Source organism: Anguilla anguilla, chromosome 2 (assembly GCF_013347855.1).
Source record: "Anguilla anguilla isolate fAngAng1 chromosome 2, fAngAng1.pri, whole genome shotgun sequence".
NCBI lineage: Eukaryota > Metazoa > Chordata > Actinopteri > Anguilliformes > Anguillidae > Anguilla > Anguilla anguilla.
In genome coordinates this window covers 58,171,382-58,186,850 of record NC_049202.1, presented here as the reverse complement: position 1 = coordinate 58,186,850, position 15,469 = coordinate 58,171,382, and the positions used below count along the sequence as shown (strand labels likewise).

Genomic DNA, 15,469 nt, shown 5'->3' with positions numbered 1-15,469 from the left:
TTAAATTAATATAAACATATTTATTTACGTAGAGAATTCAGCACACTGAAACATGACTAATAAACAAAATGTAACTACAGCACAGTGAGGTCTCCCAGGCCTGTCTGTCAGGAATGGGGTGAAGACAGGGTCACAGTTAGGGGCATGGCACCGACAGGGTGAGGTACAGGCAGAGGAAAGGCGCACACAGATACACACACACACACACACACATACTCATGCACACACACACATGTACACACACACACATACACATGCACACGCAAACACAGACACACACAGACACACGCATACACGCACACACACGCACATGCACATGCACATACAGGATAGCAGGAGGGCTGTGTGTTGGATCAGAATCAGCCACACTGATGATATCCGCTGGGGTCCCCCTGCAGGTGCAGCGTAACTCTCTGTCTGGGACACCGCAAGTTCACAGCACTGAAAAGTGGGGGCCAGGGTCCGGCTCCAGGATGGGAGGACTGGACCCCTTCTGTGCTGGGATAGGATGGTGCTGGCCTCAGGGGGGCGGAGCTCTGGTCTCATGTGGTCAGCAGTAGTCTGAGTAATCCTCCTCTACATAGTTGGCTGGGAACAGTCCCACCTGGAGGGGGGGGGGGGGGGGGGGGGGGCATAGTATAACCGTTAGGGAACTGAAGGTTGCAGGTTTGATTCCCAGGTAAGGGCACTACCGTTGTACCCTTGAGCAAGGTACTTAACCTCACTGCTTCTGTAATACATCCAGATGTATGAATGCTGACTTATACAATGGTCCAGTTACTCTGGATAAGAGCATCTGTACATGCCTGTAATGTAATGTAATGCAATGGACGAGCCATAGACATACAAGAGAAAGAAAGAAAGATGGAGAAGAGAGATGGAAAGGACACATGAGAGAGGGAGAGACATGGAAAGGCAGAGACAGGAAAGGACACCACAGAGAGAGACCTAACCCAAAAGAGAGAGAGAGAGAGCGAGAGACAGAGACAGAGACAGAGACAGAGGGAGGAGTGTCAGCATTCCGAGTCCCTCACCCTGCCATAAACCTCCCCCTTCCACCAGCCGTTGGAAGACTTTTTGGAGATGATCTTCACCGTGTCCCCCTCACGCAGGGACAGCTCGGTGCGGTCTCGAGCCGAGAAGTCGTAACGCGCCCTGGCTGTGCCAAAGTATCGCGTGATGCCCCCTGCTGGATGGGAGGATACAAAGCATTTACATAATCACAGATAAAATGTTGACCCACCAGTCAAGCTGTTCTTTAGCTGTTTACTGCTGCTGATGTCACAGGTGTCACCTGACCTAAAGGAAAGTGCAACAGATTCTTTAGGCCAACCAGATATTCAGCTCCTGCAGTTTTTCCATCCTCTCTCCTTCTTAGCTACAGAAAGAACTGGTATGTAATGGGAGTTTCTGGTGTGATGTTATATTTAAATGCGGGGGAACTTACTAGGAGCAGGTGGGCTGGCACTGTGCTCTGGCTCTTTAAAGGGGAACTGTAGGGGTGTGTCCAGGTCTTTGAAGTACTCCTTCAGGGTGTTTTTTTGATAGAACTCCACCAGGTCCTGTGAGAGCCAATGAACAGAGTTCTCATTGCCAAGTGGGCTGGACTAACTATACTACATTACCCATAATGCAGCAGCCGTGAAGTTAACTGTGCTTCATTACAGACAATAGCTGAGGGGATGTGAGTGACTGTACTACATTACCCAAGTCAACAGTGTCAGTATTATCCACAACAGCAGAAGTGTGTTATGTACTACATTTCCCATGGTGCTGAAGATCCATACCCACTAAGGTGTTAAGTTGTAGACAAGATGAAATTATATGCTTTAGTCTGTATCCATTAATACGAGTCTGGCAGGAAGTTTGTTACATACAATTAACCCTTTGAAGGCCTTCTTCTCGTTGATGCGAAAAAGCCCCTCTGCAGATGTAATCTTTATGTGTTTGGTGTCCAACTTGAACCTGGAAAACAGGGAAGAATCTGAGTGACACCTGTCAATCTAAATGGTAAAAAGATAACCACCTGACTTATGTCCAAAACTTATGTATTTACATGTGCATATGTACGTGTGTGTATGTGAGAAAGAGAGAGAGAAAGAGAGAGTGCACTTGTATGATGGAAATTGCAGGACTCACAGATGGATCATTCAGAAGTATGAGTGTTTGTGGTTCTACATGTGTAACATCCGCAGGTATCAGCACAGCATCACCTCACTGAAACTCACTTGATGCTGACCGCAAACTCGCCGGCATCCTTCTGCCTGACCAGGTACGTTCCGTCCGAGCGCGTCTGCAGCAGGTTTTTGGCAGCTGCTCGGTCCAAGTTCCCTGCAAACCTGTAGGGTAGAGCAGTGAGTCAGTGCTCTCATAATGAATAAGACTTAGGTAGAGCAGTGGGTCAATGTTGTCATAATGAATAAGACTCAGGTAGAGCAGTAAGGCCGTGCTGTCAGAATGAATAAGACTCAGGTAGAGCAGTGAGTCAGTGCTCTCATAATGAATAAGACTCAGGTAGAGCAATGAGTCAGTGCTCTTATAATGCATAAGACACAGAACAGTGATTCAGTGGTCTTACAATGAATAAGACTCAGGTAGAGCAGTGAGTCAGTGCTCTCATAATGAATAACTCAGGTAGAGCAGTGAGTCAGTGCCCAGAATAAGACTCAGGTAGAGCAGTGAGTCAGTGCTCTTATAATGAATAAGACTCAGGTAGAGCAGTGAATCAGTGCTCCTATAATGAATAAGAGACAGAACAGAGAGTCAGTGCTCTTATAATGAATAAGACTCAGGTAGAGCAGTGAGTCAGTGCTCTTATAATGCATAAGACACAGAACAGTGATTCAGTGGTCTTACAATGAATAAGACTCAGGTAGAGCAGTGAGTCAGTGCTCTCATAATGAATAACTCAGGTAGAGCAGTGAGTCAGTGTCCAGAATAAGACTCAGGTAGAGCAGTGAATCAGTGCTCCTATAATGAATAAGAGACAGAACAGAGAGTCAGTGCTCTTATAATGAATAAGACTCAGGTAGAGCAGTGAGTCAGTGCTCTTATAATTAATAAGACTCAGGTAGAGCAGTGAGTCAGTGCTCTTATAATTAATAAGACTCGGGTAGAGCAGTGAGTCAGTGCTCTTATAATGAATAAGACACATAACAGTGAGTCACTGCTCTTATAATGAACAGTGAGTCAGTGCTGTGAATTGCTGACATGCACATAATGGTACAGATATAGCAGAAGGCTTATTAAGACTTTACGCACCAGGGGAACCCCGTCAAATCTGGAGTGGCTCTCTGTGGACAGGGAGAGAAATTTGAGGCCACATAGACACATGGCATTTAGCAAAGATCCAGAGCAACTTCCACAGCTTGCATTTTCCCTATCAATGACCCTGCTACATCCGGGAATGAACCAGCCCAGTCTCCTCACCACTATACTACTCTGCCACATAGTGATAAATCATTCATTACTGTTTGCCCGTTTAGACTGTGGCTATTGTCAGTGCTGATGTATTAAACAGAGACAACAGCCCCCCTTCAGCTAAAAATAAACACCTGAGTTACTCTCAGATGACTTTTCATGGCCTTCAGATGACGCCCCCCCAAATGACCACTCATGACCTCTAGATAACCCTATCATGACTCCCCCTTGATGACTCCTCATGACCTCTACATGAACCCCTCATGACCCCCAATGACCCCACATGACACTCACTGGGATGAAGGGTCGCACTTTAGAAGAAGGAAACCAGCCCGTTTCTCCCACCGCCATATTCCGGCCCTGGAAGAGAAGAGAAAAAAAAAAAATCAGTGACCCTTCTTTGACCTTTGAACTTTGCTCCCAGGAGCCCACACATCTACAGCACAGCACTCACAACAACTGCTGTTTTATTGTCCTTGGCCAGTAATACTCTACTATCACCAACAGGGGAAGCATTTTACCTAGTAAATTCAACAGCATGGAGGAAGGTTCATGTTATGATCCAGTTGTTCTTTCAGTGTGCTTTGGTGGTGGGGAGCACTAATAATTCTGTAGTGTGTGTTTTTTTTATTTTTATATTTAATTCAGATTTATCTGTGTATATGTACTTTTGCAGCCTGTGTTCACTTGTCACTATTATGAAATTGAGAGAGGAATTGGGTGAGAGAGAAAACGAAAGAGCTGTTCATGCTCTTTCATTTTGAAAGTTATTGCTGAGGTCGTCCTGTGTAGGCTCCTCCCTGCTGCCACAGGAAACAGACTCACTGTTCTGCAGTGATGCGTGCAACCAAGACGTGCCATGTGAGTGTCAGTGGGAGACAGACTTAGGGTGTATTCAGCACCCCAGTCCCTGAGCCACAGTAACTCCCAAAAACACACAGACTCTCTTTCACCGTTACCTCCAAAACACACACATCAACCACCATCACCTCCAAAACACACACATCAACCATGAGCACTTCCAAAACACACATATCAACTATGATCACCTGCAAAACACACACACCAACCACCATCACCTCCAAAACACACACATCAACCATCATCACCTCCAAAACACACACAAGATTCAAGATTTCCTTTATTCTCTTCGAGGGGCAATTAGTCCCAGTGCTACAATGCTACTCTATGAGTACTGTACATCTAATGTCTAATGTGTGTGAATAATATCTAATGTGCATGTGCCCCTATCAAGTTTTAGTTTAAGTTTATTTTTTGAAGACATTAAATAAAAGAAAAAAACACACACAAACAATGTTACAATACATAAAACAAAACAATAGTGTAAAAAGTGAGGTTAGAAGTCCAAAAGGGCTTATGCGTGAACCTCACTCTGAAACACCAAATAAACAAGATTAATTTCTTATGTACAGTATACTGCACACGGGCCCACCCAGTCCCTGCCAGGGGTAATTCTGAACTCTGATGCACGGCAGCCATTTTGGACCAGAACCAGAGGGAGGTGGAGAAGAAGCCACATAAAGTATTTTACACAGGGATTTGTAATTAACCTGACAGTGATGACCAGGACCTCATGACATGCGATTTCTAATCACCATCCACCAACTTAAATTTAGAAGGACACTCTGGAGAAGATGCGCCAGAAGATAAGTCTTAGGGACACCAGCGTCAGTATGTCTGCTCATCAGAGAGTCCCTTGATCTCATCATGATCATAGTTGGTATTGATTGCTGATAGTACTGCACCCAGGAGTGACTGATCAGAAGCTACTCAAGTAAGCAGACATGCTAATTCAGTCACTGTACGACTGTACTTGACAGGAACCACAGACTCATCCCCCATGTCCTGTGTAAGGAGAGTTTATCGTTTCACTCAGATCACATCTGCTGCTACTGCCAGTTAAAAAAGTAACTTTATTTCCATAAATAAGCAAGTTGTAAGATTGTTTTTTTCTTTTTTCTTAACAGCCCTCGCTTGTTTCCAATGTGTTGTAGAGCACATAGAACTAAAGTAACTGGATTCAATTAAAAAATTTAAAAGTGGCTATGGACGCATGCATTTATATGAGACCCTTGGCCCCAAATGCAGTCAACCAATTAAACAAAACCAAAAAAAAAGTTATTATTTATTATTCTTTGGTGACTTCTGTGTGATTTTATTGTATTTTGTTTCCACATATGGATTTCTATTTCCGGTTTGAGACCCGAGACAAGTTTCCAGCCTATGTTAGACAATGAAGTTCTATTCTATTTCATCTCCTTGTATGGTCATGTGATACAGGCAAACCGCGCTCACAGCAAGATCTGTCCAAACTTCACGCTCTGCACATGGAACGTGTAAAGCTTCAGGAGAAGGGGAGGTAAAGAGGTGAGAGGGCCATTTTCTCATTTAGTAGGCATCTGTTTGACAGTGAGTTTTAGAATCAATTAAGATTCATAAAATAGCTGTAGAATTTTAAATATGAGCCTGTCCATCTGCTGATGTTTGTATATGAGAATGTACATATGTACAAGCCCCGAAAATTTTCTTTGATTGCTAATTTTTTTAATTAGCTGCCAAGTATTTGTAAGAGACAGTGAAAGATTAACATAAACTGTCATAATGTTTACTTTAAATATATTCAAATAGCCCCCCCAAGCCAGATGTCCCTGCTCTTTGATTGGTTGAGCAGTAAGAGGAAGCTTGGCAACAACTGGCTTATAGGATCATGAAATACAGTTCCAGACTACATCTGTCCAGAACCAACTGGTACAGCAGAGCAGGTTTTCTGTAACAGCCACTTGGTCACCTGGAACAGATCTCAGTTTTGTACGCACACACACACACTCACACACACACACACACATGCTTTAAGGGTATGAAGGATTAAAAATGAAAAAAAAAATCAATACATATTTGAGAATGTAGAATATGCCTCTTGATAACGAGCTGTACACAACTCAAACCCTGTTGATCTGCAAGCCCCACCCCTTCCTGCAAGCCCGGGCCCCCTCCTCGTCTTCTCACCTCCCACCACTGCAGATCCACCTCTGCCCGCATCAGCTCGATGACATCACCCATGGAGAGGTGCAGCGGTTGGCCGAATGCAACGGGGGGTGGAGGCAATCCAAAATACTCCTGACAGACCTCCATCTTTGGCAAGACTGGAGGGGTCAGACACAACATTATTAAAGGAGAACGTGACATATATGGGCTTTGCTACACAATGAGAAATAAACAGGCATTATTAAATGCTCAATCCTGAAATTAAGGAACTGGGCTTGTAACCGAGAGGTCGCAGGTTCGATTCCCGGGTAGGACACTGCCGTTGTACCCTTGAGCAAGGTACTTAACCGAAATTGCTTCAGTATATATCCAGCTGTATAAATGGATACAATGTAAAAATGCTATGTAAAAGTTGTGTAAGTCGCTCTGGATAAGAGCGTCTGCTAAATGCCTGTAATGTAATGTAATGAAAGATGAGAGAAAAACACAGGCATTATTAAACGCTTAAGACTGGAGGAGTAGAGAAATACGGCATTATTAAGCGCTTATGACTGGAGAATTAGAGAAATACAGGCATTATTAAATACTTATGACTGGAGAATTAGAGAAACACAGGCATTATTAAATGCTTATGAGTGGAGGATTAGAGAAACACAGGCAAATGCTTCAGGTTCAGGGGTGGATGAGACACATACAGGCACTATTAAACACTTACGACTGCATCAGCATTAAAAATGTCAGACACTGTGAAACTATTCCTCTTACTCTTACCTGAATCAGGTGGCCTGCTGCCTCCGGACCGCTGGTTCTTGTTCTGAAAGACAAAAATGTATTATTTCTTAAACACTCATGGCAACACTCAAACCCCCCAAATTCATGCCCATGCCCAAGGGGCTGGCCCAACGCAGAAGGGAACAGGAGGGCGGTACCTTTTTCATGGTGCCAGAGGTGTCTGAAAAACAAACACACAAAACTGTTCTCACACCACTGCACAGGAAAACAATCTTATCACACCATCAGTGTTAATCACAGTGTTGACCTCAGCCTGCACAGAAATCATATATTATATTACATTACATTACATTACATTTATTTGGCTTTTATCCAAAGCGACGTACAAAAAGTGCATCTTAATCTTTCTGAACCGGATAATGCACAGGTGAGGTCAATAATGCCAAATCACTGGCAAGGAAAGTGTAATGGGGGCTGTGTACAGACAGGGATTTGGGGGAAATGGAGGGGGAGAGGTGGGGACAGGGGATTTGAGGGAAAGCAAGGGGGAGAGGTGGGGACAGGGGATTTGGGGGAAAGGATTAGGGTTTAGGGTTGGAAGGGGAGTGGTGCCAGCACAGCGTACCTGAGTTCCGTCCGCAGGCAGGGACTCTGCCCAGGCATTCTTTATGAGCTGCTACCTTACAGCGTGTGCAGCGGTAACCCTGGAAGAATATCCCTCTGAGAGAGAGAGAGAGAGAGAGAGAAAGGGGAGAGAGAGAGAGAGAGAGAGGAAGAGATAGGGAGAGGGAGGGGGAGGGGGTGTTACTTCTGGGTCTATATTTTGTATAGGCTATTTCTGTCTTTAATGTGTTACTTATTTCTATAATGTTCTGTGTGTGTGTGTGTGTGTGTGTGTGTGTGTGCGTGTGCGTGTGCGTGTGCGTGTGCGTGCGCGTGCGCGTGCGCGTGCGCGTGCGCGTGTGTGCGTGCGTGCGTGTGTGTGTGCGTGTGCGTGCGCGTGCGCGTGCGCGTGCGCGTGCGCGTGCGTGTGCGTGTGTGTGTGTATGCTGAACCCACCTGAGCAGCATGCAGCAGGCCTTGCAGGACGTGGTCTCCTCAAAGCAGTGCATCTGGAAGTCATGGTTGTTGGCTGTGTGGTTATCAGGGAACATGTTCGACCTGGTGGCAGTGGCAGTGAATGCAAATCAATGCAGAGTTAACACACATGTATACACATACACGCAAGCACACACATACACACACTGCCAAATCTCAGAGAACCTATAAACACATGAGAGCACTGCGTGAAGGTGTGTTGTGGTACAGTATTACAGTGTGTTATGGAGTGTTAAGGTGCGTTAGGTTGCAGTGTTAAAGCACATCAGTGTGCAGTGTTAAGGTCCCTTAGGGTGCAGTGTTAAGGTGCGTTGGGTGGTGGTTTCGCTCACTGAGCCATTTGAAACTGCTCCAGCCATTTCCTCTTCAGCTCCTTGGTTTTGAAGTAGAGATCGTAGCTGCTGTCATCGTAGGAGTCTATTAGATAGAACGCACTGGACCACTGCAGAACAACGCCAGTGCCCCGTATGAGTTTAACATTCTCAATTTAATATTACCCTGTCTGCTTTGATGAATCTGAATCTGTCATTCATTTAAATTCATATTTCATGATTTGTAATTTATCATCTTGAATGCATTTGTTCCAAGCTGTGAAATTCAGGGTAAAAAGAAAATATCAAGCTTGTTTTATTTATTCATAGATTCACACCAAAAGGCCTTTCAACCTCCATACTCCAGAGTGAGAGAGGTAAGAAGAGGAAAAAAGAGGGCAAAGAGGGAGATAATAAGTGATGCCTGAAAGAGGAGGAGAGGAGGAGATAAGAAGGGTGAGAGAGAGAGAGAGAGAGAGAGAGAGGGAGAGAGAGTGAAAAGAGGGAGGGAAAGACCTTCTTATTGTCCCGTTCTCCTCCCGGATCATCCAGGACCTGATAGTTCTGCAGTTCGATCAGCTTTTTCAGCTCCAGGTTGTCTCCACTCTTCCTCTTACAAACCAGCATGGCCTTGTCGAACAGGAAGGCGTACCTGCACAGACACACCTGCGTCAGCCACCAGCTCCGCCCCCTACGGAAGCACAACTCACAGCCACACCCCACAACAGCCAAACCCCCAGGCCATGGCCCCTCCCCGTAGTTACAGTCCAAAGTCACACCACTCCAGTCACACCTACAAGCTGTGCCCCTCCCCATCCTGCGCCCCTCATACCTGTCCTGTTTGGATCTCTTCTCTGAACTGCAAATCTTCAGTTCTCCGTCAATTTTGGGACGGCCATACAGAGCGAGAGACTGGGTCTGAGGAAGAGAAGAACCTTACTGGATAAAGACAACATGCTGACTCTTCATCACGGACAGAAACAATACTTACTGTGTTAATTCCCTGTAGCTGTACTGATGTAATACAGGAAAGAGTGTTAATTCCCTACAGCTGTACTGATGTAATACAGGAAAGAGTGTTAATTCCCTGTAGCTGTACTGATGGATTACAGGAAAGAGTGTTAATTCCCTGTAGCTGTACTGATGTAATACAGGAAAGAGTGTTAATTCCCTGTAGCTGTACTGATGGAGTACAGGAAAGAGTGTTAATTCCCTGTAGCTGTACTGATGTAATACAGGAAAGAGTGTTAATTCCCTGTAGCTGTACTGATGAAGTACAGGAAAGAGTGTTAATTCCCTGCAGCTGTACTGATGTAATACAGGAAAGAGTGTTAATTCCCTGTAGCTGTACTGATGAAGTACAGGAAAGAGTGTTAATTCCCTGTAGCTGTACTGATGTAATACAGGAAAGAGTGTTAATTCCCTGTAGCTGTACTGATGAAGTACAGGAAAGAGTAGTAATTCCCTGCAGCTGTACTGATGTAATACAGGAAAGAGTGTTAATTCCCTGTAGCTGTACTGATGAAGTACAGGAAAGAGTAGTAATTCCCTGTAGCTGCACTGATGTAATACAGGAAAGAGTGTTAATTCCCTGTAGCTGTACTGATGAAGTACAGGAAAGAGTGTTAATTCCCTGCAGCTGTACTGATGTAATACAGGAAAGAGTGTTAATTCCCTGTAGCTGTACTGATGTAATACAGGAAAGAGTGTTAATTCCCTGTAGCTGTACTGATGTAATACATGAAAGAGTGGTAATTCCCTGCAGCAGGTCCCCACCATGTTCTCGATGGACAGCTGGAAGGTGGTGATCTGCCGGAGGATCTCGTTGTCTCGTTTGACTTCGTTCACACACTGCGCCAAGTCCTGAGATAGAAAAAGAAAGAGACACGCCCACTATTCACCATTTCACTTTAAGGACTGCTGCTCTGCTCAACATTTATTCTCTCTCCGCCTCACTGTTCACCCCTTAACCATTACGGTTCATCACTTCATCTGTCTGCCTCAGAAAACTGCTGGGTTGTGCTTCACCAACAACAGGTACAACAGGTACAATAACAGGTGGCAGCACAAAGGGTTACAAAGCGACAGGGCGACAGGGGAGAGGATGAGATGGTGTGTAGCAGAGAGAGGGGTGTGTACAGGGTGAGAGGGTGTGTAGTACAGGATGAGAGGGTGAGGGGTGTGTACAGGGTGAGAGGGTGTGTAGTACAGAGTAAGAGGGTGAGGGGTGTGTACAGGGTGAAAGGGTGTGTAGTACAGAGTAAGAGGGTGAGGGGTGTGTACAGGGTGAGAGGGTGTGTAGTACAGGGTGAGAGGGTGAAGGGTGTGTACAGGGTGAAAGGGTGTGTAGTACAGGGTGAGAAGGTGAGAGGGTGTGTAGTACAGAGTGAGAGGGTGAGGGGTGTATACAGGGTGAGAGGGTGAGGGGTGTATACAAGGTGAGAGGGTGTGTAGTACAGGGTGAGAGGGTGAGAGGTGTGTAGTACAGGGTGAGAGGGTAAGAGGGTGTGTAGTACAGGGTGAGAGGGTGAGGGGTGTATACAGGGTGAGAGGGTGAGGGGTGTATACAAGGTGAGAGGGTGTGTAGTACAGGGTGAGAGGGTGAGAGGTGTGTAGTACAGGGTGAGAGGGTAAGAGGGTGTGTAGTACAGGGTGAGAGGGTGAGGGGTGTGTAGTATAGGGTGAGAGGGTGTGTAGTACAGGGTGAGAGGGTGTATAGTACAGGGTGAGAGGGTGTGTAGTACAGAATGAGAGGGTGTATATTGGGTGAGAGGGTGAGGGGTGTATATTAGTACAGGATGAGAGGGTGTATAGTACAGGGTGAGAGGGTGTGTAGTACAGGGTGAGAGGGTGTATAGTACAGGATGAGTGGGTGAGAGGGTGTATACAGGGTGAGAGGGTGAGGGGTGTATACAGGGTGAGAGGGTGAGGGGTGTATACAAGGTGAGAGGGTGTGTAGTACAGGGTGAGAGGGTGTATAGTACAGGGTGAGAGGGTGAGAGGTGTGTAGTACAGGGTGAGAGGGTGAGGGGTGTGTAGTACAGGGTGAGAGGGTGTATAGTAGAGGGTGAGAAGGTGTGTAGTATAGGGTGAGAGGGTGTATAGTACAGGGTGAGAGGGTGTGTAGTACAGGGTGAGAGGGTGTGTAGTACAGGGTGAGAGGGTGAGAGGGTGTGTAGTACAGGGTGAGAGGGTGTATAGTAGAGGGTGAGAAGGTGTATAGTACAGGGTGAGAGGGTGTATAGTACAGGGTGAGAGGGTGTATAGTACAGGGTGAGAGGGTGTGTAGTACAGGGTGAGAGGGTGTATAGTACAGGGTGAGAGGGTGAGAGGGTGTATAGTAGAGGGTGAGAGGGTGTATAGTACAGGGTGAGAGGGTGTGTAGTACAGGGTGAGAGGGTGTGTAGTACAGGGTGAAAGGGTGTATAGTACAGGATGAGTGGGTGTATAGTACAGGGTGAGAGGGTGTATAGTACAGGGTGAGAGGGTGTATAGTACAGGGTGAGTGGGTGTATAGTACAGGGTGAGAGGGTGTATAGTACAGGGTGAGAGGGTGTATAGTACAGGATGAGTGGGTGTGTAGTACAGGGTGAGAGGGTGTGTAGTACAGGGTGAGAGGGTGTGTAGTACAGGGTGAGAGGGTGTATAGTACAGGGTGAGAGGGTGTGTAGTACAGGGTGAGAGGGTGAGAGGGTGTATAGTACAGGGTGAGAGGGTGTATAGTACAGGGTGAGAGGGTGTGTAGTACAGGGTGAGAGGGTGTGTAGTACAGGGTGAGAGGGTGAGAGGGTGTATAGTACAGGGTGAGAGGGTGTATAGTACAGGGTGAGAGGGTGTGTAGTACAGGGTGAGAGGGTGTATAGTACAGGGTGAGAGGGTGAGAGGGTGTATAGTACAGGGTGAGAGGGTGTGTAGTACAGGGTGAGAGGGTGAGAGGGTGTATAGTACAGGGTGAGAGGGTGTATAGTACAGGGTGAGAGGGTGTGTAGTACAGGGTGAGAGGGTGTGTAGTACAGGGTGAGAGGGTGTGTAGTACAGGGTGAGAGGGTGTATAGTACAGGGTGAGAGGGTGTATAGTACAGGGTGAGAGGGTGTGTAGTACAGGGTGAGAGGGTGTGTAGTACAGGACTCACCCGCATGGCATCCAAGGCTGTGCGCAGATTCTCTTTCTCTGCAGGATTAGTGGTGTGTTTCACCAGCTCCTGAGACCAGAGAGAGAAACACACTGAGCCACAGCAACTCACACACGCATACACACACATCCACAAACACACGCACGCACACACAAACACACACACACGATCATGTTCCTCTGAAAGTAGTTTGTGTATTTAGTAGGTGCAGACGTACCTGTAAAAGTAGGTGATATTTAAGGACCCTCTGCATGGGGACCATGAGGAGATCTCGCAGGGAAAATCTGCCGCTGTTTGCTCGTTTGGAGCATTCCTGAACCGTGGGGAAAGGCAGAGAGCGCGAGAGGAGAAGATGGATGAATGAAGGAAAAAATACATTAGCATGGCAAAAGAAGGACTCTGACAGACAGTGTGGGCGGAGCTCTGGCTGACAGTGTGGACAGGGCTCTGACTGACAGTGTGGGTGGAGCTCTGTCTGACAGGGTGGGCGGGGCTCTGATTGATAGTGTGGGCGGAGCTCTGTCTGACAGGGTGGGCGGGGCTCTGACTGACAGGGTGGGCGGAGCTCTGACTGACAGGGTGGGCGGGGCACTGATTGACAGTGTGGGCGGGGCATTGATTCACACCTCCAGCTTCATGCGCACATCCTCTTTAGTGCTGGCGATCTTGTCCAGGTGTTTGGTGGCCGACTCCACCTGGCTGCAGTAGCGGCCGTAGGGCAGTAACCTGGAGACAGAATGCTCGTCAGACTGAGAATGCTGGGAGAAGGCCTGGCATTTAGCTTAGCCAGGTGAGAAGTGTACAAGTGAGCAGAGTACAGGTGACCAGTGTCCAGGTGAACAGTGTTCAGGTGAGCAGTGTGCAGTGTGCAGGTGAGCAGTGTGCAGGTAATAGTATCCAGGTGAGCAGTGTTCAGGGAGCAGTATCCAAGTGAGCAGTGTGCAGGTGAGCAGTGTGCAGGGTGTGCAGTGTCCAGGTGAGCAGTGTGCAGGTAGCAGTGTCCAGGTGAGCAGTGTTTAGGTGAGCAGTGTGCAGATGAACAGTGTTCAGGTGAGCAGTGTACAGGTGAATAGTGTCCAGGTAGGCAGTGTTCAGGTGAGCAGTGTGGTACCTCTCCTTGTAACTGATGAAGACCTGGTACAGGTTCTCCGCCCCACAGGAGAGAATGGAGGTGCGGATCTCCTCCAGGAGGCTGCGGTGTGTAGAGGCCAGCTCCTGCCCAGTCAGATTGATTTACATGTAACATTTACACACTCACAGGGGTGCAGGAGGGGCTACATCCCGCCCCATGCTAAAAACAGGTCAAACTGTCCAGCTAAATAATAACAGGGCTATTTGCCACATAATGTGGAGATAAAGATGGAGAGATGAAGGGAGTAATAGAGATGGAGAGATAAAGGGAGTGATAAAGAGATGGAGAGACAGAGTGATAGAGAGATGGAGAGATAGAGAGAGTAATAGAGAGATGGAGAAATAGACAAACCTTGATGTTGATGAAAATGTTCTCAACGTCCTGAGGCTGCAGAAACCGCTGGAGAGGCTTCATGAAGTGCTGCAGGAGACAGAGACAGAACGGGAGTGAGACTGTGTGTGTGTGTGTGTGTGTGTGTGAGTGAGTGAGTGTGTGTGTGTGTTTGTGTGTGTGTGTGTGTGAGTGAGTGTGAGTGTGTGAGTGTGTGTGTGTGTGTGTGTGTGTGTGAGTGAGTGAGTGTGTGTGTGTGTTTGTGTGTGTGTGTGTGTGAGTGAGTGTGAGTGTGTGAGTGTGTGTGTGTGTGTGTGTGTGAGTGAGTGTGAGTGTGTGAGTGTGTGTGTGTGTGTGTGAGTGAGTGTGAGTGTGTGAGTGTGTGTGTGTGTGTGTGAGTGAGTGTGAGTGTGTGAGTGTGTGTGTGTGTGTGTGTGTGAGTGTGAGTGTGTGAGTGTGTGTGTGTGTGTGTGTGAGTGAGTGTGAGTGTGTGTGTGTGTGTGTGTGAGTGAGTGTGAGTGTGTGAGTGTGTGTGTGTGTGACTGTGCGTGTGAGTTGTGAGTGTGTGTGTGTGTGTGAGTGTGAGTGGTGAGAGTGTGTGCGTGAGCGTGTGTGTGTGCGCGTGTGTGTGTGTGTGTGTGTGTGTGAGTGTGAGAGGTGAGAGTGTGTGCGTGAGCGTGTGTGTGTGTGTGAGTGTGTGAGGGCGAGTGGTGAGAGAGTGTGTGTGCGTGTGTGTACTTATACAACTTTTTAAAAATATGGCATTTATATATCATTTATACAGCTGGATATACGGTGTATATGTCTCTTTATGTGTGTATGCTTCTGTATATATATATATATATATATATATATATGCCTACATGTGTACTTGTGTAGTTTTAGTGGCACCTTTAATATGGACTCCAGGGTGTCAGTGTACTTCTCCTCTGTCTGTCTGATCTCCTGCAGGCAGCAGTTCCTCTTGTCCACCTCTGGCATCTTCTGCTGCAGATACATTACAACAGACCTCTTACCTTTCAGGTAACATTGCCGTGAACCTCTTACCTTTCAGGTAACATTACAGTAGATTTCTTAACTTTCGGGTAACAGTACAGTAGATTTCTTAACTATCAGATAACATTACAGTAAATATCTTACCTTTCAGTAACATTACAGTAGACCTCTTACCTTTTTAGGTAACATTACAGTAGACCTCTTACTATTCAGGTAATATCACAGAAAATATCTTACCTTTCAAGTAACATCATAGTAGACCTCTTACCTTTCAGTAACATTACAGAAGACCTCTTACTTTTCAGGTAACA

At 46.6% G+C, this 15,469-nt stretch overlaps 1 protein-coding gene across 4 annotated transcripts in view; it reads right to left on the bottom strand.

Moving 5' to 3' along the window:
• The window catches only part of LOC118221381 (proto-oncogene vav-like), a 38,034-nt gene continuing 22,565 nt past the window's right edge, over positions 1-15,469 (bottom strand). Inside the window, exons 6-27 of one of the 4 annotated variants that reach the window (XM_035406409.1) lie at positions 15,054-15,149; positions 14,184-14,252; positions 13,812-13,915; positions 13,327-13,426; positions 12,918-13,013; positions 12,701-12,769; positions 10,344-10,430; positions 9,400-9,485; positions 9,084-9,219; positions 8,589-8,698; positions 8,218-8,319; positions 7,784-7,878; positions 7,356-7,378; positions 7,198-7,240; positions 6,448-6,584; positions 3,715-3,780; positions 3,262-3,293; positions 2,229-2,339; positions 1,878-1,965; positions 1,448-1,562; positions 1,035-1,186; positions 1-604 (exon numbers count right to left, since the gene is read on the bottom strand). In XM_035406409.1, the coding sequence (XP_035262300.1) occupies positions 551-604; positions 1,035-1,186; positions 1,448-1,562; positions 1,878-1,965; positions 2,229-2,339; positions 3,262-3,293; positions 3,715-3,780; positions 6,448-6,584; positions 7,198-7,240; positions 7,356-7,378; positions 7,784-7,878; positions 8,218-8,319; positions 8,589-8,698; positions 9,084-9,219; positions 9,400-9,485; positions 10,344-10,430; positions 12,701-12,769; positions 12,918-13,013; positions 13,327-13,426; positions 13,812-13,915; positions 14,184-14,252; positions 15,054-15,149 (1,971 nt within the window). In that variant the 3' untranslated portion in view covers positions 1-550. Of the gene's footprint in view, positions 605-1,034; positions 1,190-1,243; positions 1,300-1,447; positions 1,563-1,877; positions 1,966-2,228; positions 2,340-3,261; positions 3,294-3,714; positions 3,781-6,447; positions 6,585-7,197; positions 7,241-7,355; positions 7,379-7,783; positions 7,879-8,217; positions 8,320-8,588; positions 8,699-9,083; positions 9,220-9,399; positions 9,486-10,343; positions 10,431-12,700; positions 12,770-12,917; positions 13,014-13,326; positions 13,427-13,811; positions 13,916-14,183; positions 14,253-15,053; positions 15,150-15,469 lie in introns of all 4 variants that reach the window. The other 3 variants (XM_035406407.1, XM_035406406.1, XM_035406410.1) reach the window with 3 other exon arrangements.